The sequence below is a fragment of the Balaenoptera physalus genome (genome assembly GCF_965194825.1).
Source record: "Balaenoptera physalus genome assembly, chromosome: 6".
Lineage (NCBI taxonomy): Eukaryota > Metazoa > Chordata > Mammalia > Artiodactyla > Balaenopteridae > Balaenoptera > Balaenoptera physalus.
Window position 1 is genome coordinate 138556185 of NC_138885.1, and position 25519 is coordinate 138581703.

At 50.8% G+C, this 25519-nt stretch overlaps 1 protein-coding gene across 4 annotated transcripts in view; it reads left to right on the top strand.

The window, feature by feature from the left end:
* The window catches only part of FARP2 (FERM, ARH/RhoGEF and pleckstrin domain protein 2), an 83682-nt gene that overhangs the window by 33933 nt on the left and 24230 nt on the right, over positions 1 to 25519 (top strand). For 2 of the 4 annotated variants that reach the window (XM_082466494.1, XM_082466497.1), the window contains exons 6-14: positions 2144 to 2241; positions 3873 to 3987; positions 8622 to 8747; positions 8838 to 8985; positions 16208 to 16303; positions 18331 to 18494; positions 18832 to 18900; positions 19437 to 19494; positions 21349 to 21580. In XM_082466494.1, coding sequence (XP_082322620.1) covers positions 2144 to 2241; positions 3873 to 3987; positions 8622 to 8747; positions 8838 to 8985; positions 16208 to 16303; positions 18331 to 18494; positions 18832 to 18900; positions 19437 to 19494; positions 21349 to 21580 — 1106 coding nt within the window. The remainder of the gene's footprint in view (positions 1 to 2143; positions 2242 to 3872; positions 3988 to 8621; positions 8748 to 8837; positions 8986 to 16207; positions 16304 to 18330; positions 18495 to 18831; positions 18901 to 19436; positions 19495 to 21348; positions 21581 to 25519) is intronic. The other 2 variants (XM_082466495.1, XM_082466496.1) reach the window with 1 other exon arrangement.

Genomic DNA, 25519 nt, shown 5'->3' on the forward strand with positions numbered 1-25519 from the left:
TACCTGGATCCTCAGATGCAGTAGTAACAGAATAGCCTCCTGACCACACGTGGGTTCGTACCTGGATCCTCAGGGTCGTAGAAGTAACAGAATAGCCTCCTGACCACACGTGGGTTCATACCTGGATCCTCAGATGCAGTAGTAACAGAATAGCCTCCTGACCACACGTGGGTTCATACCTGGATCCTCAGAGTCGCAGAAGTAACAGAACAGCCTCCTGACCACACGTGGGTTCATACCTGGATCCTCAGGGTCGTAGAAGTAACAGAATAGCCTCCTGACCACACGTGGGTTCATACCTGGATCCTCAGATGCAGTAGTAACAGAACAGCCTCCTGACCACACGTGGGTTCATACCTGGATCCTCAGGGTCGTAGTAGTAACAGAATAGCCTCCTGACCACACGTGGGTTCATACCTGGATCCTCAGATGAAGTAGTAACAGAATAGCCTCCTGACCACACGTGGGTTCATACCTGGATCCTCAGATGCAGTAGTAACAGAACAGCCTCCTGACCACACGTGGGTTCATACCTGGATCCTCAGGGTCGTAGAAGTAACAGAATAGCCTCCTGACCACACGTGGGTTCATACCTGGATCCTCAGGGTCGTAGAAGTAACAGAATAGCCTCCTGACCACACGTGGGTTCATACCTGGATCCTCAGATGCAGTAGTAACAGAATAGCCTCCTGACCACACGTGGGTTCGTACCTGGATTCTCAGAGCCGTAGATCCTCTGCTTAGGAGGTCTTTGCCAACCGTTTCTGTATCACAGAGTCATAGACTCGGCTGCGAGGACACGTAGAGACCACGAGGCTCTAGCCTCCCATCTTCACGGGTGAGGAGCTGAACCCCAGGACGGCAGGAAGCGCCTTTATGAGTGAACACAGAGCTTGTCTTAATAGTGTATTAAATACCTCACATTTACCAAAAAGTCCCTTTTGAGAGAATCACTTTTAAACATATATTCCTCGACAATGATGAGGAAGTGTTAACAGGAAGTGTTAACCTAATTCCATGTCCTGGGTCCAAGCCGGGTTTATGCAGAAGGCCATTTTTTTATTTATAAAAAAACTGCATGTTTGTGGTAAAAGAAGAAACACTTTAAAGTTATGTAGAGTAAAAAGTCAGCATTCCTCTTCACTCCCGGCCCACCCACCCTTCCCAGAAGTATTAACACTTGGACGTGAGTCTTCCAGATGAATTCACAGCAGTATGCCAGTGGACGTGGGGCTTTAAGTCATTATTTTACAAAACAGTATCAGACTCTCCATAGAGAACTGCAGGTTGAGGTTCTTTTTCCCCACATATCCACGGCATGCCATGGATGTCTTTCCGTATTAGCATGTATGGCTGTAACCTCATTTATTTAGCCAGTCTCATGTTAGTGCAAATTTAGATTGTTTCCAGTTTTTCTCTGGTATAATGCTGCGGATAAATAGCCTTGTCCACATGTCTTTGTGAACCCTGGAAGTGTTTCTGTAGAAGAGTTCATAGGGGTGGGATTGCTTCAGGCCAAGGGTGCGTCCATTTCAAGTTCAAGTTCACGGGAGCACAGTAAACCGGACGGCTCACGCTGGCGTGGGGCCCCACGAGGGCGGGGGTCTGTCTTGCGCCCCGTCCTAGTTCCAGCTCCCAGGACAGCACCTGGAGCACATGTGTGCTCGGGGATTATTTGCTCGTGGAATGAATGGATATGTAAGTAGTTTCAATCACCCTCTCTGTTACGTTCTCACCAGTTAATTCAAGAACCCTGTTTCTCAGATTCTAGCCAAGACCAAACGTTATCAGTTTGCCTTAAAGCTTCATAGCTTTGAAGCTTTGTCTTCATTGGCTATTTCTGCTACTTCACACAGAAGTGCGAGTGCAGTTTTGTGTGTGTAACAGAAGTGGCACGAATTTGTGAGCTTCCCCCTTGAAGGTGTGGCTCCAGGTGCTCTGGTGCCCTGGGCTGCGGTGTGCCCGGCGTGTGGGCCGCCCGCCGTGTGGACGCGCTGAGCTCTGTGGTGCCAGGCCCCCTGTGACCGCCCTTGCTCGCCGCCTGCTCTGGTGTGGCCTGGGGCTGTGTGTCCTCCTGAGACAGACGTGGGAAGTGCGTTCAGAAGCGCTGGAGCTGATCTCTGTGCTTGGAACTCCCTCCTAGATACTTGTTTGCCCTGCAACTTAAGAGAGACCTTCTGGAGGAGCGTCTGACCTGCACGGACACCACGGCTGCCCTCCTGGCGTCCCACCTCCTGCAGGGTGAGTGTCCGCCTGGCCCCGCGCTCACACGGGACGGCTGCGCCTGTGGCTGACTCACCTGCCCCGGGCGGGGCACCAGCAGAGGACGGGCGGTTCAGTTTGCAGGTTTTTCTGCAGAGCTGAGGGTTAACTTCCCACCTGGGAGGGGAGACGGGCCACGCATCCTCCCCGAGGTCTCACGTGGCCCGTGGACCTCCAGTGGGGGGCCAGGCAGCACCCCGACTCTGGGGAGAGCGTCACAGCCCCCGTGACAAGTCAGGCGTCAGTCCCCGAAGGACAAAGGAAGCCCTTCAGTATCTCAGAGCGAGAGGTGGTTTGAGCGTGTGGAGCGCCCTGGTGACTTCAGGCACGAACTGGGAGAAGCGTAAGAGGAGGGTCTGGAGGGCAGGTGCGCGCTTCGCCCGGGGTCTCCAGCCCCCTCCCCCCGCGGGACAGAGAAAAGGAAATCCCCGCCTGGCCTCTGGACTAGGGGCTGGACCGCATCTTCCTTGCATAGAACCAATACTTCTGAAATTTGAACTCAGGAAGTATGATGTAGAGAGATTCCAGAATTTTAGGAACTTCTAAGTTAATGGGTTAATGTGCAGTTTACTTGGTCCTTCCCCTGACACACTTTCTCCAAATAGCAGATTTTACCAGAGGTTTGCCGTCCTGCGCAATGGGACCCGTTCACGCCCATAAGCACAAGTGTGGAAGAGGCTTAGTTATCTGTGATTTGTCCTGAGGTCCTCTCAGGCGGCAGGTGGCTTTTCAGTGCAGACGGCCTTCGGTAGTGCCTCTTGCTGAGGGCTCTGTGCGCAGCCGAGTTATCTTAGAAGAACTTGTCTGCCTGTAGGTTCCACCTCGGACGTGTGCTGCTTAGATGGAAGGACGGTGGGGAGCCGCGACAGCCAGATGCCGTGTAGGATTCTGAGCGGGTCTTTTGCTCTGAAGTTAGGCGGCTGCTGAAGCGTGAACGGGTTCTGAGGCTCGGTTGCAGCAGCAGATGGTGGTCTTGTCCTTACCTGGGTGGCGGTGCCGCGGTTATGCATGAGAATGTCCTGTTTTGTAGAAAACACGTACCAAGGTGTGATCCTGTGCGTACAGCTTTTCTGTGATTTGAGACTGTCTCAAAACAAAGTATGTTGCTTAAAATTATTGGGCTTTAACTACTATTTTGAAAATATGTGTGGCCTTAAAATACATGAAATTAGAAAGAAACATTCATTGTTCCTCAAGAATTTGAGAGGGCCTGAAGGAAGAAACAATTTAAAATATACTATCTTGAAACAAAATAAAGGACCTTATCCTGGTCACAGTAGTCTTGAGACAACTTACAGAGAAAACGTTTACAACGCAGCAACAGGGTAAAGCGGCAGGTCGGAGTTTCCCTCCCTGGGGCCGCTCACCAGCGTCTTTCCTCTTCAACACTCAGAAAAAATTCTCTTCGCCTGCCTTTATGTTTGCCTTTAACGGCATAAAACATTTGGAAAAATAAAATACAACATTTTGTTTATTTAAGGGATATACTTTTTTACTACAGATTTAGAATAATTTTTTTCTGCTTTTAACTTACGCATTTGCATACACAAACACTTGTATTTTTCTTCATGTAAACGTGAAAAAGACCGCCTGTTACTTTCTCGTCTCAGCGGAAATAGGAGATTACGAAGAGGCGCTGGACCGGGAGCACCTGCGGGCCCACGAGTACCTGCCGGGCCAGGAGCGGGCCCTGGAGCGGATCCTGGAGCTCCACCGGGAGCACGTGTGAGTCGGCAACGCCGGACGTCGGGGCAGTCGGCTGGCCGGGCGGGACTCCGTCCACAGGCCGCTTCGGGACAGGCTGGCAGGGTGCCCGGGCCCCGGGCGGTGCTGGTGTCCCTCCTTAAGTAGGGGGCGGTGGACGGGGTCCCGCACTGGCCGCGCCCAACCCTCAGGTGTCAGGCGGGATGGTTCCTGCTGCAGCCCTGCTGCCTGGCTTCCCTAAGGCTTGACGCTGGGACGAGGTGAGGGCGACCCGGAGGAGGAGGGGAAGAGAGATGGGGGGGCCGTGAGAAGGGCTGGCGGCCCCGGGCCCGGGGGTTGTGAGCTTGAGTTCACCAGAGGGAGAGCTCGATGGGGAGGGGTCCTGGAGGACTGGGCGCCCTTTGGGGGGAGCCTGTCGAGAGGTAAGCGCACTGACGTCGCGTGCAGGGCGGGGGTTGGGCAACGCAGACGCAGGCTCCAACCCTGGAGGAGGCCCTTCCCTGTGAGGCCGCGCGCGTTTCCATGCCTTTACCGCTCAGAGCCCCCGGCGGGCCTTTGTGTGCCTGGCTCGGGGTGGCGCTGTCTGTACAGATGTGTCACTTGTGGCACGTGGGCTGCAGTGCCAGGCAGAGCCCACTCTGCGGGGAGGATGCCGGCAGAGACAACAGCCTGGGGATGGGGGCGCGGCACCCAAGGTTCTAGGGACCAGTAACAGCCCCAGCTGCTGGCGGGAGGCTGCACGTGGCCCTGCGGTGCCGCGCGTGCCCTGGGCTGTGGGCCCCCCTTCGTCACGTGGTGAAACGTAGCCAAGGCCTGAGCTCCGTCCTGGGCGTGGTGGTTTGGGGCACCGCTGGGCGTCCGAGCTGTGCACACAGGGCCGCCCTTTCCCAGCCGCGGTCTCAGCGCGCACCTGGCCCTTGGGGCTCTGGCCCCGCTTCCTAGACCCCCTGGGCGTGGCCTCTTTCGAGGCTGCCTTGGTTCTGGCTGGTGGCAGGGGAGTGCACCGCGCCCCGTGTCACACCCAGACCCTGAGGACCAGCCGAGCAGAGGGCCCCTTCCCCGTGCCAGCCTGAGGGAGTCCCCCGTCTGTCCCAAAGGGGACGGTCACCTGTGTGGGATTTGTTCCTAGAGTTGGGGGCAAGGTCCCCTTCCTGCCAGGACACACAGGGCCGCAGCCGGCACCCGTGGAGGGTGGGGTGGCCGCGGTGTGAAGCGCCCCACCTGGGCAGCAGCGCCCGGGGCAGGGGTGGAGCCGAAGCGCACTGTGCAGGGTGAGACGGGCTGGGGAAGGGGTGAGGCAGAGCGGGGCTGGGGAAGGGATGAGACACAGCGGGGCCAGGACGCGGCCCTGGAGGATGGGGTGGGGAGAGGCCCCAGAGGCCGTGAGAAGGAGGCCGTCAGGACAGGGCCGTGAGCAGCCAGAGGAAGGAAGACAGCCTGGGGCCGCGGACCCTGGGGAAGAGTGCTTCAGGATGGGGTCCACAGCCCCGTGGGAGCAGCTCAGCGCCAGGCCCGGTGGGTGGGGGTTCATGACGTGACCCCCCCAGGCATGGGGAGGCTGGCGGGACGGTGACCAGTCTCTGCTCAGCTACACCGAGAACCTGCCTTGAGGGGAGTGAAGCACCAGACCTGAGAGGTGGCTCCACGCCTGCACGTTGTGTGTTCGTGTGCACGTGTGCACGTGTTTGTAAGTGTTGCGGATATCTCTAAAGTCTGTATGGAAACACGAAAGACCCCAAATAGCCAAAATAATCTTGAGAAAGAAGAACAAAGCTGGAGTTATCACTCCCTGATTTCAAACAACTACACAGCTACAGCCATCAAAACGGGAGGGCAGTGGCATAAAAACAGACACACATATCAGTGGAACAGGACAGAGAGCCCAGAAATGAACCCACACACCTGTGGGTATGTGATAAAAGAGACAAGACTCTACAATGGGGAAAAGACAACCTCTTGAATAAACAGCATTGGGAAACTGGACAGCCACACACAAAGGAATCAAACTGGACCCCTTTTTCATACCATATACAAAAAATAAACTCAAAATGGATTAAAGACTTACATGTAAGGGGACTTCCCTGGTGGCACAGTGGGTAAGACTCCACAGTCCCAATGCACGGGGCCCAGGTTCGATCCCTGCTCAGGGAACTAGATCCCACATGCGTGCCACAACTAAGAGTTCGCGAGCCACAACTAAGGGGCCTGCATGCTGCAACTAAGACCTGGTGCAACCGAATAAGTAACATAATAAATAAATATTTTTAAAAGATGACTTACACGTAAGACCTGAAACCATAAAACTCCTAGAAGAAAGCAGGCAGTATATTCTTTGACACGGGTCTTAGCAATACAGTTGACAGTTGAACAGCCTGGGCGTGAACTGGGTGAGTCCCCTTACACATGGACTGTTTTCCCTAGTAGACGCTGCATACTACACGGTCTAAGGCAGGTTGAATTCTCAGATGCAGAACCTCGGGTACAGACGGCTGGCTGTAACTTACGTGCAGAGGGTCGGTGCCCCTAACCCCCGAGTTGTTCAGGGTCAACTGTATTTTTGTTTGGATCTGTCTGCTTAGGCAAGGGAAACAAAAGCAAAAATAAACAAATGGGACCTCATAAAACCAAAAACTTTTGTGCAGCAAAGGAAACCATCAACAAAACAAATGGCCACCTACTGAATAGAAGATATTTGCAAATTATATGTCTGCAAAAATATACAAAGAACTCATACAACTCAACATGAAAAAGGCAAACAACTTGATTAAAAACTGGGCAGAGGACCTGAAGAGACATGTTTCTAAAGAAGACAGACAGATGGCCAACAGACACATGAAAAGATGCTCAACATCACTAATTATCAGGGAAGGGCACATCAAAACCACAATGAGATACCACCACACACCTGTCAGAATGGCTGTCATCAAAAAGACAAGCAATAAATCAGCAGACGAATGAGTAAAGAAGACGTGGTACGTATTGTACAATGGAACACTACTCAGCCATAAAAAAGACAGAAACTTTGCCATTTGCAGCAGCCTCTGTGGACCTGGAGGGCATTGTGCTAAGTGAAATAAGTCAGACAGAGAATGAGAAATACTGTATGATTTCACTTATGTGTGGAATCTAAAGCTACAACAAACTAGTGAATATAACAAAAAAGAAACAGACTCAGATATAGAGAACAAACTACTGGTTTCTCATGGGGAGAGGGAAGTGGGGAGGGGTGAGATAGGGGTAGGGGATTAAGAGGTACAGACTACTAAGTATAAAATAGATAAGCTACAAGGATGTACTGTACACGTAGGTAATATAGCCAATATTTTATAATAACTATAAACGGAGTATATAACCTTTAAAAATTGTGAATCATTATATTGCACACCTATAGCTTATATAACATTGTACATCAACTGTACTTCGATAGAAAAAAAAGACAAGAGGGGACTTCCCTAGTGGTCCAGAGGTCTGTGCTCCCAATGCAGGGGGCCCAGGTTCAATCCCTGGTCGGGGAACTAGATCCGCATGCCACAACTAAGAGCCCGCACGCTGCAGCAAAGATCCTGCGTTGCTGCAACTAAGACCCAGAGCAGCCAAAATAAATAAATAATAAATAAATAAATAAATATTAAAAAAAAAAAAAAAGACAAGAAGTAAGTGTTGGCAAGGATGTGGAGAAAAGGGAACCCTCGTGCACTGTTGGTGGGAATGAAAATTGCCACAGCCACTATGGAAAATAGTATGGAGGTTCCCCAAAAATTTAAAAATAGACTCAGTACTCTGTAATGGCCTATATGGGAAAATGATTGAAAAAAGAGTGGATGTATTAGATTCACTTTGCTCTACACCTGAAACTAACACAACATTGTAAATCAACTCTACTCCAATTAAAAAAAATTTTTTTTAATAAATAAATAAAAATTAAAAATAGAGCTACCATATGATCCAGCAATTCCACTCCTGGGTATTTACCCAAAGAAAAGAGAAACACTAACTCGAAAAGATATATGCACCCCAGTGTTCATAGCAGCATAATTTACAATAGCCTAGATGCAGAAGCAGTGCCCATCAATAGATGAATGGGTAAAGAAGATGTGGTGGATATACAATGGAATCATCATCTTGTTGAAGGCGATTTATTAAAACGTAAGTTAATAGATGTCTATATCAACTTCAGAGAACAGACATTTTAGTCAAAGAATGGAAATCACAAGAATGGCATAACGCAAACAGTTGTGTTATTCCTTAAAGATCCAAAAACTCAGGCAATCAGAAGTAAGAAGAAAAAAGAGTTGTTAATGGAAAATCCCACATGGAGGGTTTGGGACTTATCTGAGCATCACGCCTTGGAGCTGCTCTGCGCCATGTGGGCCGCGTGCGAGGTGTCAATAAAACCAGTTGTTTTGGTGATTATATTTTTATTCATTTTGATAATTTCATTTTTATAAAAGTGTATTCTAATGGTTAGAATTGTACTTTTTGAAAATAGTTTTTTAAAGTTTTGAAATGGGTTTAATGAGATACTAGAGTTATCTGTGGTATTTCCTTTATTTACTATTTGTCTCTGCACGTAATGTTTGCACGTTACTTTGTGTTAAGATAAAATTATAAGGCTGAACATCTAATGAGTGCAAAGAAAACATTCGACCCACTAGGAAATGGATTACAGAACAGAAGCAAGCGGGCAGTTTCCGTGGCCTGTGTGCGGTGTTTTGTTTGATGTGGGAACATAAACATACAGTGAGTGACCGACCCTCTGAAGAACAGAGCCTCCTTTGTTGGTTTGTTTCTGTGGTCTGTTTTCCTGGTCGCTTCTGTCCTGTGTTTCGGCTCTTTCAGAAGTGTTGTGATCATGCTGTCTTTTATTACAGGGGCCAGACGCCTGCCGAGTCGGATTTCCAGGTGCTGGAAATTGCCCGGAAGCTGGAAATGTACGGCATCAGGTTTCACACGGCTTCTGACAGGGAGGGGGCCAAGATCAACCTGGCCGTTTCCCACATGGGCGTCCTCGTCTTCCAGGTAGGAGGGCGGCTGTGCTGTGGCTTTGCGGGGTTGTTTTACGTGCGCTGGGAAGTCTTTGTTGCTGAATCCGTCTTAGACTTGGAGGAAGAGCTTTGCGGACCCTCCGATCCGACCTCTCACCCGTTAGAGAAGTTGTCTTCTTATCCTGGACTCACTGTCACGGGGCCCACGGCCCCCAGGGCGCTCAGTCACGTCCCACTGTCCTAATGTTGACAGAAGGTTGCCCCCTTGGAACCTCAAGCCCGGGCTCTGGCTGCCCTGTGGGGTCTCCGCCACGGGTCACAGTCACTGTTTAAAGCACAAGACAGAGCAGCCTGGGGACCCTCCGAGGGCGGTGCTCGGGGTCCCGGCGATGTGTGCGGTAGCGGCGTTCGGATGGGTGAGTGTTACATAAATGGCCACTGAGTTGTGTTTGTGGTGAATGTCCGTGTGCCGGGCCGTGGGGTGTGACGCGCCCGGAAACAGCTGCCAGGGCGCCGGCCTGCAGCTCCAGAGCCCTCGCCTCGCCAGATGCTCCCGCCTCCCCTCCAGGAGCTGCCTGCTCGCGGCCCATGAAGCCGGGCGCCTCCAGTGGAACGTGGTGCCCGGGGTTGGCGGTGGCGCTCTTGGCGTCCGGGGGCTGGCTTTGCGGCTCCTCCCTCTGTGGCCCGTCTTCGCTGCCGGCGCCTGAAACGGCTGGTCTGATCCAGGCCTCCCTGATCAAGGACACTTCGTTTCTTCTGCTTTTCCTTTCTCAACTTAGCCAGCAAATTTCAATTTCCCGTCGGAAAAAAATTTAATTTTGCATTTAGAATGTCAGTTCTGTTACATTCCACCTAAACTCCAGGCCCTTTGAGTGGCGTCCAGCGTCTCCCACACCCGCTCCCTTTGATGGCGGTTCCTACCTGGCACAGAGGGGGAAATCACATCCCTCAGAATCAAGCCGTTGTCATTTTTCCAGAAAAGGACAAATAATTTATGACCAGGAGAAACTGTAAAAGCATGAGGTTAGCGACTTGAAATGAAAGGCGGCAGATTGAATTCATTTCCACTCCCTCAAAATCCCCACCGGCATGACAGTGAAGGAATTTTTGTTAACCTTGCATCAGTAAGAACAAAGAATGGAAAAGGAAACCGAGGCGCCTCCCTCCCGTGGGAAGGTGGAGATGAGGCGCCTCAAGAGCGGGGTTCTGACGTCGGGGCCCCGCTGCCGCCCTGGGAGCTGCCAGCCAGCAGCACTTCAGGGCCTCCTCTTGTAAAGACTTTCATCTGGAAACGCTTTCAAACGTCCCAAAAAGCCGTGAGAATGAGAGTAGCACACAGAGACCCGACGCAGCTGTCCCCCAGGTTCAGCTGTCGCCATTTGCACCTCCCGCTGGCCTGTGTTCTTATCCCTGCCGCCCAGACGCACACAGTTTTCTCTGAAGCCTTGGGGAGTGAGCTGCACGCGTCGGGGCCTCTCCCCCGGGAACTTCAGTGTGCGTTTCCCGAGAGCAGAGTATGTTCCGTGTCGTGACCACGGTCGGTCACCGCTGAGGCCGCGGGCTCTCCACACCTGGCACACGGGTCCGTCCCCACTCCTGTCAGCTGGCCAGTGGTCTCCCCGCAGGACCGGATCCCGTCTGCAACCAGGCCGTCATGCTGCAGTCGCCTTTAATCTGGAACATTCTTTTTTCTTTTATGAAGACGGTGTTGAAGAACACAGCCCCTTTGTAATAGAAAGTTCCTCGTCTGCGTTTGTTGGCTGTTTTCCTGTGATTAGATTCAGGTGACGTGTTCCCAGCTGAACCACTGCCCAGGTGACGTGTGTCCCCCTCGGGGGTCACACCCGAGATGCCACCTGGCCTCCCTGGCGATGCGAACCTTGATGCCTGTGTTTTCTGGTTCTTCTACTGTATAGTTACTGGTTTTCCTCTTTCAACTAATAAGCGGTCCGTGGAGAGGCACTTTAGGACACAGATGTTCTGTCCCTTGTGTGATGTCCCTTAGACTAGCATCCCCTGGCCAGTGTTTACCAGGATGGTCACTAACTCAGGCACACCCAGAACCTTGCTGTTAAACACAGACGATGACCAAGGGTCACCAGAAATTTGAGGAAAGCCTTTCTTCAAAGGAAGATGGTATTTGAGGGACAGGTACCAAATTTGTGGGAAGAAGAGACTCAGAAGAAACAGAAACTGTGCCGGGGGTGGAAGAGATGGAAAGCATGGTTCCTCAGAGAGGGTACTGTTTTTCCTCTACCAGATTCGCAAAACAGAAAAATCGCTCTACCCTGTATCACGTTCATGAGGAACCGGAACACAGCTTTAGCACGAGTGTGAACTTTTTCTCTTGTGATTTTTTATTCTGGCCTTGTTTGTAATAGTAAAATATTGGTAATTAATTATTAGGAAGCTGGTTAAATAAATGGTGGTGCATCCGTATTATGGGATAATTGGACAACTGTCCAAAGGTTGCAGGTGTTCTCTGTGTCCTGATACGTGAAACATTCTTTGAGATGTATCGTTATATGGAGAAGATGTTCAGAACCGTGTGTGGAATTTGCTACCGCTTATGGGGAACTCATACACACACACACACTCTATTTATTCCCTACAAAATGAACTGGCGCTGACTGCCCCTAGGGTGGTTCCTATAGCCGGCAGGCTTTTAGAAGTGGGGAAAGGGGCCTGTTCATTCTGGACTCATTTTTGGTACCTTTAGAATTTGAACCTTGTTAGTATGTTACTGTATTACATTTTCTTTCTTTTTTCTAATGTAAAAATACTGTATCACTAACAGTGTTAACCATCATCTGAGCCTTCAGAGAGCCATAATCTCTTTTCAACAGTAACATCGAAGATCATTGATCACAGATATCATAACAAATATAATAATGAAACGGTTGGAAATACTGTGAGAGTTACCAAAATGTGACACAGAGACACGAAGTGAGCAAATGCTATTGGAAAAACAGTGCCCATAGACTTGCTCAGTGCAGGGTTGCCACAGACCTTCAATTTGTGTGTATTACGTTTTCTAAAAAGCCTCACAGAAATAAGGGAAAAGCTTGCATCTCTGAAACGAGAGCAGGGCAGTTACGGAGAGCAAGAGTGACGCAGGTTGGCAGAACGAGAATGTTTGGAAGATGCAGTTGAGGAAATCTCCACAGAACAGAATAAAAGATAAAGGGTGAAAGATGGGAGAGAAAAGTAAAGAAAATTCCAGCACCATCCAGGAGGTCCAGCATCCCAGAATTCTAGAGGCAGTAACCAAAAAGCAGTGGAGGAATTCTTAAAGAAATTACATGAGAAAAAGCTTCCACAACTCAAGGCACAAAGTTCCCGGTTGGAGGTGCCTACAGGTTCGCAGTGTGATGGCAGCAGGACTTGTCGGCGTGAGCTGCCAGAGGCGGGGGCAGTTGGAGCGCTGCCGGGCTGGTAGCAGCAGTGCTGGAAGCTGGAGACAGAGGCTCTGCATGTGAAAGAGGACCGTTTCCAGCCTGGCATTCTGTGCCCTGGGCACCGTGACTCATGTACAGAGAGAAATTGAAAGCGTTTTCAGACATGCAGTTCCTGCACAGCCTTTTGAAGGCCGACACTGGAGGAGAGAGAAACTCAGATGGGAGTTGAGGAAACAGGGTGACTCGGATTGGAGAAGGCAGAGGGGCGGGCTGTGCTCGGATGGGGAGGACGTTCGTCAACATAAGGGACAGAGGTGGCCTCCAAGAAAGGGCTGATCGGGGGAGCTCCCTGGCGTCCAGTGGTCAGGACTCGGTGCTTTTGCTGCCAGGGCCCGGGTCCAATCCCTGGTCGGGGAACTGAGATCCCGCAAGCCGGGAGGTGCGGCCGGTGAGGGGGCAGGGGGAAGAACTGACCGGTGGCTTTATGGGTTAGACCATATCGAAGAGTTTTAAAGGTCTGCGGGGAAGTTTTGGGCTGAATTAGTGATGGGTACATAGAAATTAAGCAAATGAGAAGAGGCAGTTAGTGACTCAAGGAAAATTAAAAGCAAAGGAGCGGAATTCCCTGGTGGCACAGTGGTTAAGAATCCGCCTGCCAATGCAGGGGACATGGGTTTGAGCCCTGGTCCTGGAAGATCCCACATGCCGTGGAGCAGCTAAGCCCGTGCACCGCAACTACTGAGCTTGCACTCTAGAGCCCGCGAGCCACAACTACTGAGCCCACGTGCCACAACTGCTGAAGCCCATGCACCTAGAGCCCATGCTCCGCAACAAGAGAAGCCACCACAATGAGAAGCCCGCACACCTCAATGAAGAGTAGCCCCGCTCGCCGCAACTAGAGACAGCCCGCGCGCAGCAACAAAGGCCCAAAGCAGCCAAAATTAATTAATTAATTAATTTTAAAAAGCAAAGGAGAAAAGTATAGTTATAATTCAGGTTGGCTCAACTTGCAAGTAATACTTACGTGATCAGTAATATAAATACCGATTTTTAAATTTACCAAAAATGGAGGGAGTGTGAGGAGGGGTGGACGTGAGGTCGTGGTGGGTGTGGAAGTCCAGGAGACGAGATCTTGGAGCAGGGTGCAGTAGCAGCCTTGAAAGAGCTGTGTGGACATGCGGGTACAGGTCCGGAAGGCAGTTCTGTCTGGGCCGGCCTGGAGAGCCCTGAGCCTCTGGGTTCTGTTTCAGGTCTTATTTGGCGTTTACAGCTGAGCCATGGATTTTTTTGATAAAATCCAAAAGGAAAGCAGTGGCTCTGAGCGTTGCACTGCTGGGTGAGTGTCAGGGTTGCCCAGGGCAGAGTGAGGGCAGTCATCCGTGGATTCTTTGTTTCCACTTGTGATTTATGACTCGGTTAAAGCCCTGGGATATGGTGATATTTTATTTTGACCCAAAGGGAAAATGGGAAGGCAAGCTTGCAGCTGGGAACAGTGTGTCTCTCGCTCTTCTCTGTGTCTTTCTGGGGAGGACAGGTCCTTCCCTGCCCCTCCTGCTGCCACCTGCTTTCTTAAGCCTTTGCCCTAGGCACCTACAATCTAGGGGTGAGAGCTGGCGGTGGGTGTTTTCTTTTCCTTTCTTTGTTGATGTTTTATGGTTTGGTTGTTTTGTTTGCTTTTTTGAGAACACATTTGAAAACCCTCGAATATTTTACTTTGAGTAGTAGTTGAAGCGACTTCGTGTCTGGACAGTGTTGGGAGCTGGAGTACTTGGGTCTCATCTAGACCCTGTCATTTGTATCTTGGCCTCAAGGACATTTCTTAACTCAGGAATTTTTAAAACTGGATATAATTCACACATAACGTAAAGTTCACCATTTAAAAGTATAATTCAGTTGTTTTTAGTATATTCACAGAATTGTGTCACCGTCACCACTAACTCCAGAACGTTTAAATCCCAGCCTCACCCCATACACCGTAGCAGTCACTGCCCGCCCCTGACAACCACTCATCTGCTTTCTGTCTCTGCGGATTTCCTTTCTGGACATTCCTGTCAACGGCCTTTGTGCCTGACAGCTTTCCCCTGTTTCAGAGTTTGTCCGTGCCGTGCATGTTTCAGTGCCTCCTTCCTCTTTAATTGCTTAAGTTGTTGTGGTTTTTTTGTTTGTTTGTTTGTTTTAGTATCTCTGAAGGGAAAACATTCTTCACCTTGCCTCCCCCCATCTTGAATTTGTAGAAAAGAGTAAATGGTCATGATAGTCAAGAATAGACAAGAAAATGCCAGAAAAGTGTTTCAGTACATTTAACATTTTAATTCTGGAAACGTTTTACGGTTATAGAAGGGATACGAGAGCAGTAGAAAGCGCTCCTTCCCCAGAGACCGCACCCAGCGTCCGCCAGTTGCCCCGGTCTTGGTGGTTTCAGAGGATCCGGTCTGAGGTCACGCGCTCTGCTCAGTCAGGATCCCGCTCTGGCCTCTTCGGTCTGCAACTCTCTTCCTTCTCTCCTTGATTCTCCCGACCTTGATGCTTCGGAAGGTTCGAGGCCAGTCATTTTGTAACATGGGCCCCCCAGCACCTGCTGACGATCAGGCGCTAGTTAAGCTTCTTGGGCGGGTGAGTCACGGCAGCGAGAGAGTGCCTGGTCCAGCCCGCGCGGTGGCCCGCGGTGCCTGTCTGTCCCATTGCCGGTGGTGGCAGCATCCATCACTTGGTTGGAAGGCGTTTGACAGGCTTTTTTGCTGCAAAGTGACTTTTTATCCTTTGTAATTAGTAAGCATTTTGTGGAGAGATACTTGAAGACTGTAAATTTCCCTGATGGTTGCCAAAAGGCAACTTTTTAAATTCCATTCTTCATGATCCTAGGAGGGTTTTCTCCTCATTTGTTTATTGTCTTTACGTCACTGTGGACTCATGGGTTTGTATTATAATCGTACTGTCACTCAAGTTATAATGCGGGTTATAATGTGATACTTGATCTGTTGTTGTTATTTGTTTCGATCTTGAAGTTGGCCCACGTCAGGGAGTCCCTTCAGGTGCCTCCTGTGCCCTTTGTGGTTTTTTTTAGATTTTTTTTGATGTAGACCATTTTTAAAGTCTTTATTGAATTTGTTACAATATTGCTTCCATTTTATGCTTTGGTCTTTTGGCCGCGAGGCACGTGGGATCTTAGCTCCCCAACCAGAGATCGAACCCGCGCCCCCTGCATTGGAAGGTGCAGTCCTAACCACTGGACCACCAGGGAAGGAAGTCCCTCCTGTGTCCTTTTGACCTTTCCCCTTAGTTTTTTGAGCACTTGTTTACTTTCTTACACAATAAGATGGTCCAGGTTCCTTTGTTCTTTGCCTGCCCCACCCTGGAAGAGCAAAGGGCCCTGGTCTCCTTAGAGGACAAGATTGTTTAGAAGCTGAGGTCCTTGCCCAGTGTGCCCACTCTGGAGAGCCGGGAGTTCAGCCTTGGGTCCGGGTCCCATCCGGCACCCCTGGGATCCCTGCATCCTTCCCTCTTCCCTTCAGTGAGAAACCCAGCTCAGCTCCAGTCCCGCCCGGCCACCACCAGGCCCCTCCCAGCCGCCCTCCTCGCAGTAGGGGGGCTTCAAAAATGTTCACTGTTAACACTGAAAAAAAGAGGTTGTAATAAAGCTTTATCAAAGAAATAAAGTTTTCTTCCTAAAACAGAGAGATTTAGTGTGTTTAGTATTGACGTTTTAATTCAGAGTCATTCCGAACATAAAATATCAGGGGCTTGCTGTGCTTTCTGGCAAGGATGTGACTTAAACCTTCTCTGTTTCATGAGAAATCATGTGCGTGCGTCTAGGTTACAAATGTGTTCCTCAACGAACGTCTGTCTCCTGAATTTCAGAGCGGCACCAAGATCAACACTTTCAACTGGTCCAGGCTCCGAAAGCTCAGCTTCAAGAGGAAAAGGTTTCTTATCAAACTCCACCCAGAGGTCCATGTAAGTATTATTTCGAGAACTTTTTAAATTATAAGAGAATTTACTCTGCTAGAATACTGAGTTTTTAATTACTTCTTTTTAAAATGTATTTATTTATTTTTGGCTGTGTCGGGTCTTTGTTGCTGCTCGTGGGCTTTCTCTAGTTGCGGCGAGCGGGGGCTACTCTTCGTTGTGGTGCGCGGGCTTCTCATTGTGGTGCCGTCTCTTGTTGCGGAGCACGGGCTCTAGGGCACGTGGGCTGCAGTAGTTGTGGCATACGGGCTCAGTAGTTGTGGCGCACGGGCTTTGTTGCTCTGCAGCATGTGGGATCTTCCCAGACCAGGGCTCAAACCCGTGTCCCCTGCACCGGCAGGAGGATTCTTAACCACTGCACCACCAGGGAAGCCCCTTTAGTTACTTTATGTATCGTTTCAGCATAACTCACATAAGAATTTAAGGACAGGATTCGGGACTGGGGACGGGCTTCGGGGTGACCTGCCCAGCACTTCTCACCTGGAGGGCATATCAGCATACCCGGGGGCAGCCCCGCCCCGAGACTCAGCTGTGGGGTTGGCCTGAGAGAGTGCACATGCGACAAGCTCCCAGGGCTGCTGAGAACTGTTGGTTTATTACAGCCAGTCCTTCTTTGGGTAATAAAGCTGAAATACAGAGTGTTTAGCTGTGATCTGAAGAAGCGCCACAGCAAATCAGTGTCGGAGCTTCTGTCCAGAATGAAGAGAGGGGCGTTTCCAATATTCTCATGTGTCTTTGATTCAGAAATTGACCCTTTAATAGCTCTAATTGAAGTAGGCTTGATTTTCAGAAAATAAATGTTCCTTTCTTTTGAGATTGTGAGTCAGTAAGGTAATAATTAAATATAAATTTACTGAAATTAGTAAAAAGGGGAAAAAGTAAATGTCTGTAGAGTCTGATAGTTGGAAAAATCCAGTACGTCAGACTATTCAAAGATGTTCACATTGTTACATGTCTACTGTACAAAGGAAGTTAGGAAATAAAAAGTAGATTAGCTGAGCCGCTGTGGGGTTGAAGCTTAGGAGGCTGTCAGCTTAGACACACTCTAGGAGATCAGAGCTCTGGGCCAATCTGGAGGAGAGGCTTCACCTAAGCTTTTCAAAGGCACTTGATTAGCTTTTGTCAAACCCCAGGGTCACGTGCGGCATGTAAGTGTGTTTGGTAGAAAGTATGAACAGATAGCTTAATTGTTTTTTACTCAAATATTTCTTCTGTGGATGAGAGAGAAGTATAAGGAATGCCAAAAACAGTACAAAATGCAAGTAAAAGGCTGCCTTTTTTTTTCTCTGTAAGTAAAAAAAACGGTTTCTGGCAGTTATTCTGAAAGGACAGGGAAAGAAGAGAATTACTGCTTTATATTCCAAAGCTACTCTTCTTTGGAATAGCATGATATTTCAAAGTTCCGAACTGTGTCTATCTCTGCACCTGGCAAGGTTACGTTTTATATCCCTAAGCACTTAGATTTTTAAGATTAAACATAGGAGTCAAAGTATTATACTCTTTCTGGAAAGTAATTTGGTAATAATATATCATAAGGTTCAAAAATGTGCATTGTTTCTGAGCTCAATATACCATTTCTAGGAATTTATCCTAAGGAATAACCATGAGAGACAATGCAGTAGTTTCTTCATGGTGATGTTTGTGAGCCTGAAAACCTTGTGTGTCCTGGGCATCTGAAACATCCCAGAAAACCCCCAGGAGAATGATTGGGTGATAATAGATAAATGCGTCAGCCGGCCTGGAAAGATGCCTTAGTTTCCTAGGTGGGAAAAGGTTACAAAGGTAAACTTCAGAATGTTAGCAATTGTGTAATTGTAGATGACCACATTTTCCCGATGTTCCTACAATGAATACATACCTTGTGTTTTTCTTCTCTTAAATGTAAACGGAACCAGAAGTCTTTGTATACAGCTTTGAGGAAGACAACGTCCTAATCTTTAACTTTGGAGTAGCCTTTTGCCTTCCTAAATTTCATTCTTGATGTAGTAACTCGAACCTTTGTCTTTTGTTCCCAGGGGCCTTACCAGGACACCCTGGAATTCGTGCTGGGGAGTAGGGACGCGTGTAAGAACTTCTGGAAGACGTGTGTGGAGTATCACACCTTCTTCAGACTTTCCGATCAGCCGAAGCCCAGAGCTAGAGGCACCCTCTTCAGCAGGGGCTCCTCCTTCAGATACAGGTGGGGCAGCAGCGCCAGGCGGGCCTCGGCCTTGCCCGTGGGGCTGAGAACCCGCTCAGCCTCAGTCAGGAAGGAGGTGGTGTGAACGTTCCAGAGAACTACACACAGACCGCAGCTATTGTAAAACTGGAGAAAGCATCGCAAATAAAATAGTGGGAAAAATAGGCTTCATAAAAACTGTTTAGAAAACTGGCTATGCTTGTTGCAAAGCATAACTTTTAAATGTATGTGTAAACTTATGAGAGAGGATGGGCAAGTCTTACTTTCCCTTTTGTGAAAAATTAATGCTGTGAATTCCTGTTTATTCTTTTCTTTAAAATCTGATTTTTTTTCACAGTGGAAGAACTCAGAAGCAACTAGTGGATTATGTCAAAGATGGTGGGATGAAGAGGATTCCGTATGAAAGGTAAATTCTCTCATCTTCATGATGAAAAGTGTGGGCTTTTAAAATTAACGTTTTAAATACTCTAACCTTTATTTGAATAAAAATCACTTCAAATATGTAAACGTGTATTCTGGCACTTGAGTTCTGTTTCTTTTATTTATTTTAATGGTAATAGGTTTGTATTTTACAGTTATTTACAGTTATTGTGTACAGATACAGATCATGCTTTTTGGTTCTAGTCTGTTTCGCTTAGCTTAGATGTAGTGTTTTTACATAGCATGGTAAACTTTGAATCTGAAAATTCATGTTGTTTCTTTGCATGTGGGACTTTTCCTTCAGTGTGAAGGGGATAATTTCTCCTCTTCTGGACGTGTATTTTTTGTTTGGATGCTTGTTTTCTGTTATCCTGCCATTTCTAGTTAGGTGCCTCATGGCATGTTAACAGAGTCTTGGCCACATTTTTATGTGAGTCCTTCTCGCGGCACAGCATGTGCTGCTTTAGAAACAGGGGTCAGGCGGGGAGGGCTGGGGGCTCACAGCCTGTTCTCTGTTTGCAGAAAGCACAGCAAGACCCGGATGTCTCTCCGCGCCCTAAATGCCAACTTGCCGAGGCAGGTCAGTCCTTCTGCGTAAAACGTACACGATATAATCACCTGTCCTCTTTTGGGAAATAATCTGGCAATGTTGTAACAACAGTCCTAAAATTAGCTTTGTCATTTGTGCGGAATTTCCAATCCTGGGACCCTGTTTGCAGAAAGGAGTCCTGAGTGAAGAGAAAGCTCTGTGCATTGAGATGTGTGACAGTGTTGTTTGTCATTCGAGAAATCCTAGCGACCACCGTCTGTGCCGGGTGAGTCACTGGCAGTTCTGGGCGTGTCCACGTGAGCCGCTACTCAAGAGCCTTTAAAAATCTCGTTTCGGGAGAACAGTGCGTGAGCAGGACGAGCCCAGAAAATGTCCGTGCGTGAAAGTAGCAGCGGGCAAAGCAGCCGGGGGCATGTCCTCATTGTGATTTAAACAGACAAGTGTATGCACAGCGTCAAACATGATCTCTCAGCGATTGGATCCAGGCAGCTTTTATCTTCTCTTTGTGCTTCTCTCTATGTGTTTTTTCTTCTCTTTGTGCAGTGGACACAGTGCTTTTTGTTGTCAGGAAAACAACTGAGAAGTACTACTTCTATAAAAGTGCAAAGTGAGGTTAAATGCCAGCTTAGGAGGTGGTTTGCTTAGTGAAGCCGTGTTCACTGAGTGGATCTTTTACTATTATCTTTAGGGTGAAAAGCAGGAGACAAATGTGTATGCCTGTGTGTTTGACACGATCACGGCTATATTAAAACAGGTACACACAGGCGCACACAAACACAGTAGACGTTTGGCCACGGTGTCCCAGACGTGACAGTTGTGTGTTGCGAGGCCGGGACGTCGGTGACTCTGTGTTTCAGGTCTGCTTCTCTGCCATCTCTCCCTGTGTTCACATTTGTGTGTTGACTGCCACATGCAAGCATATTTTTACATAGAATCTTGCTCTTTTCATGTACTGTTATTTCACAACTTTCTGTGTGCGGCTGTATAGTTTCATATTTATACCTTTTTATTGCTGCACAAAGTTAATTTTTGTTGACAGTTTTGTCATTTATACTGTTACAGTATTTCCAGAAGCTTCACTTGTACCTCATATATTAAAGCTCATGTGTCCTAAATTTTTTTTTAATTGGATCTTTTAAATAAAAACTTTCTTTAACTCTTCTAGGTACATTTTCTATTTTGGAATTCCTTGTTAAATCAACTGAAATTAAAAGAACTTATTTTTGTTTCTTTAACAAAGTTCAAATTTGTGAGTAGTCTAAAAGTTACATTTAAGCTTTCAGTTCTCTGATGCTGTCTCTTAAAATTCACGGAGAATATGGAATATGGTGGATGATTAGGAAAAAGCCATGTGGTAGACACACGAAAAGAGATTAATCTGGGGCTTCCCTGGTGGCGCAGTGGTTGAGAGTCTGCCTGCCAATGCAGGGGACACGGGTTCGGGCCCTGGTCTGGGAGGATCCCACATGCCGCGGAGCAACTGGGCCCGTGAGCCACAACTGCTGAGCCTGCGCGTCTGGAGCCTGTGCCCCGTAACGGGGGAGGACGCGACAGTGAGGGGCCCGCGCACCGCGATGAAGAGTGGCCCCCGCTTGCCGCAACTAGAGAAAGCCCTCACACAGAAACGAAGACCCAGCACAGCCAAAAATAAATAAATAAATAAATCCTTCCCCCCCCCCCAAAAAAAAAAAAGAGATTAATCTGCATTTACAGATCTTCAGTTCTAAAAGGAAAGGTCTGCCCTGCTGCCCTCCTTTGTAGAAGCTGCGGCAGAAATGTGTGGGTGCGGATGTACTCACCTGGGCCCAGTTAGCTTTGCGACTTCCCGGCAGCAGTTGCTCATTTCACGTGTTCCTTTTTCTCTCCTCCTGGTTTGCTCCCCAGAGCATCTTGTTCACCGAGGGCACGAGGGCTGCCGCGTCCCCGTCTTCAGCAAGTGCCTCCGTCTGCGCGGGCCCCGCCTCCGTTCCAGCCCCCGTGGGCCCGCTCGATTCCAAGGACAGCAGCGGCTCCCCGACGGGGCCCCCGGCTCCCAGCGCCAGGTGGCCAGCTGCGGAGAGGAGCGGCGTGGCCGCGGCCCAGCCCCCCGGGCCGCCAGCATTCCAGCCTTGCCAAGGTGCCGGGTTGGGTCGGGGCGTGAGGAGCCGTGGCCCCAGCAGCAATGAGGGGCTGAGTCGCGCCGCCCTAGGCCCAGAGGCAGGGGGTGCCGGCAGGGAGCGGGCGGGTCGCAGTGGCCATGGTGAGGGTGCCTTGACCGTGGGCCCCTCCCCTTCCAGGGGGGGGACCCCGTGTGGCCGGCAGAGCCGCCGGGGGGGCCCTGTTTTCACATTGACAAGCGCCCAGCTGCAGGCGTTCGAGGAGTTCAGAGATGGCGACCTGGCAGACATCTCCTTCTTTGCCGGAGGCTCTGAGGCCTTTCCTTTCCCCCACGGCAGTCTGCGCCCGCAGGCCCTGCTGGGTGGCCGCCTGGGGTCTGCCCCGTCCAGCCCGGAGGGGTCCTCCCCGGAGCCGGCCCGTGGGAGCGGGGAGCGCGGCTTTGAGTTTGAGGAGGAGGGCAGCCTTGGCGACGCGCACCCCGCCGACACCTCGGAGCTGCTGGAGGTGAAGGCGCAGGCCAGCCTGGTTCAGCGCCTGCTCAGCCCGTCCGACACCAGCTCGCTCCGGATCCACCGGTCCGAGACCAGCTCCCTCAGCGACGCGCCGCTGCCCAGCAGCCTGTCTGCGCACACGCCCGGCTCTGCCACCCGGTCCGAGGCCAGCTCCATGGCCAACTTCCCCGCCTGCTCGGTCCGCTCCGAGGCCAGCTCGGCCTTCCATTTCTCGGACCTCGTCGACCAGTTAGAGCAGCTCAGCTACCCGCCCACGACGGCTGAGGACCCGAGCGGCTCCGACACAGACTCGTGGGGCTCCGAGGCCGAGGCCCCCCTAGACGTGAGCCTCTTCTTCGGTAACCCCTTTGCTCAGACAAGGGGAGAGAGAGTCCTTTTCGATCTGCAGAGTAACATAAAGAATTTGACTCCTGGAGAGCAGGTCGATGAAAACCTGTCCTGACGGTTCCCGGGTTCCCTCCCGGGTGACCCTCACCTGCTTGGGGGGTGAGGGCTCAGATGGTCGGCTTTCAACACAGAAGGTGATTTGTGGTCATGGCTAGATATTCTTTTTTCCCCCTAATTCTCTGATTGATTGTTCCGTTTGGAATGCCAAAAAATTAAAACTTGCGCTTGGAGCGGTGTTAAAAGCTGTGCAGCAGGTTTAGAATGGATGAGTATCTCTAGCTCATCCTTTGGGGCTGGTCATTTAGCCTTTGCAGCTTTATTCTTCTGGCATTTGCTTTGATTCAGCTAACGTGGTGCTATGTGTTTTGAATGTTACACGGTTCTGATTCATGTTGACCTTTAATGGAATATATGCCTTATGCCTGTTGCTGCTTTTTAAGGTGAGGTGTGCGGCCCATGATTAATTATGATGGAGGTTTTGTCTGATTTGACTACGCGAAATCTTGAGTAGGCCCCACAGGACCCAAATCCTGGGGAGGGCAGCGGGGGCTGCGGCCTCCTTGTGCTGTGTTCTGGGCCTGCCCAGGGCGGCTCAGTGCCCGAGGCTTGGTTGCGTCCGTGACTTTGGATCCAGGGACCGTGCTTGGAGAGGCATTGGTTTAACCTGCGGTGTCAGCGGGACTGTGTCCTTTCCACCTTCCTTGGGGGACGCCACGTACTCGGTTGCAGGGAAGGCAGAACCAGACACACCAACTGGCCCGAGAGGCATGGCGTTAGCTCGAGGCGGCCAGCCGTTTCCTTGGGGCCGACGGGGGCTTGTTCCCTGTGGGGAGTGGGCACCCGGGGCCTCCCCAAGCCGCAGGGGGCTTGGCCTCTTGTAGCAACGGTGTCTCCTCCGGTCAGGTGTGCACCCGACACAGCTGCTGGCTGATACTGATAGACCCCATCCGCACGCATCCGTCCAGAGGCCATGGGCAAGGTCCTGTGTGCAGACAGGCCAAGGTGGCTGTGCCCCTGGGGGCACCGCGCTCCACACCCCGCGGACGTGGGGCCAGCGCTCAGCACAGGCTGCACGGCCGGGCCCCTCGAGGGCTGAATTTGTCACCGAGTCCCTGGCTGGGTCTTGTGCTTCCTTCCCGGTCTCACCTGGTGGAGCAGCGCCGTGTTTAAAGGTTAGTTTTCTTCCTGAAAGTCCCATCCTCGCCGTGTGTGTGGACCCCGTTCCCGGCGGCCGCGTGGAGATGCCGGGGCTTCCCTGCAGGCTCGGTCGCCGTCCGTCGATGGTGTCGATGGTGTCAGTCGGGTACCAGCAGGGGCTTCAGCCTAATGGGCCGGTACTTTCCATCCTCGCAGCTGCCTTACCGCCGCGCCAGGTCCCTCGTGGCTCCGGTCCTGGGACGTTCACACCCGCCGCCTCCGCTCCTCCCAGGCCACGGGTCCGTCTGCATTGGTGCTGACTGGCCGGCGTCTGTGGAGAGACTGTATGACCGTGACCGACGTCACTGGTGAGGATGGCACGTCTGGGACATTTTGTGTCACTGAAAAGACGCACCGTGGGCGTGTATGGCGAGGAGCCGTACGGAGGCGGTCCATCCAGCGCTTTTCCTGAATCTTAGTTGACACGACGGCTGCCTCTGTCCCTGGTTGGTTGTTAGTCTCCTGACCGTGCCCGCCGACGCTCCGAACTAACAGAGTGTCCTTTTGTCTTTAAAGCAGCCCGTCCTGGTGTCTGGGCAGAAGGTCTGAGCCAGCGCAGCAGCCGGGGCTGCAGGATGCGGGGCGGTGGGGGGAGGGGGGTGGTCGTCGTCACATGTCAAAGAATCTGAATAAGTTCTGTTCTCAGACGTCTTTTACTGGGCCTTCCTGTTGAAGTTCTGTCTTGTTTCTTCAATGAAACCTCATTTACTGGAGATAATTTTCTAGCTTTTGTTTAGACAGTTTTCAGGATATGCAGAAGCGGAAAGAGGCGTATCAGGAGTGAAGCCCAAGCCTGTTGGGCGGGGCCGTCCTGTGTCCCCCCCCCCACCATGTCCCCCCGGGTGTTGCCCCCCTCCTATAAAGTGGGCCTGACGCGCTGCCGACCTCCCTCAGCGCCCGTGTGTCTCTGAAACGTAAGGCGCCTCCTCACTGGCCCCACGCAGACGTCGCCCCACGAGGTGGACAAAGTGCTGGCCGACGTCTGGTCTGCTCAAATCGGGATCCAGGCCCGGTCCGCGTGCTGCTCAAGGCCAAGATAGCCCGTCCGTCTCCTCTTCCTCTTTCCCATCTGTGCCGGTGACCTGCAGGGAAGCCGAGCGGCCTGGGCTGTCGTCGGTCTGCCCCTCAGGCCCTGCAGCCCTGGAGGCTGGACCTGCAGCTGCATTGACTGCTGACCCCGACCCCTGACCCCCTGTTCCACGCATGGGCAGCGTGGCTCTAGAATGAGCCCAGCATCCCAGACGCTCTGTGGACACTGCTGGTGAAGGTGTTATTTTCAGATTCAGGGTTAGCTTTTTGGTCAGATTTGGAGAAATTTTGAACAACTTTCCTTTTCCAGAGTGTTCACGATATGTTTAATTTTACAGCTTTCCTTTTATGCTGAAACCATTTCTTTGATATCAGTTGTGGCTTCTTTGGACTCTGCTCCCAGCCCTTCTTCCCCTTCACTCAAGTGGGAGGAGCCCCCTCCCAGAGGGGACCCTTCAGCAACCGGGAAAGTGAGCCCGAAGGATGGCTCCTACAGGCCCGGTCTTTCTGCTTGCAGCCCAGGCAGTGGCACTGTCGTGTTCTGTCTAGTAAGAGCTGGTTTATAGGAAACATTAAAATATCCAGAATGGTTCTGAGTGAGGCCAGCAGCGGGCCTGTCCTGGGTTTGCTGAAGGCTGTTCATTGTGATTGCCTTTTCTTCAAAAAAACATGTTATGCGGTGGCACCACCTTGGAAGGGTGGCCCCGTAGACCCGGATTACAGGATGAATGTGCAGATGGGCGTGGGACCCGCAGGCTTGGGAGCAGCCCTTCTCACGCCGGCGCCGGCTGCTGAGAGCGCACGGCCGCGGTGTGCTTTGCTCCGCCCGCGGG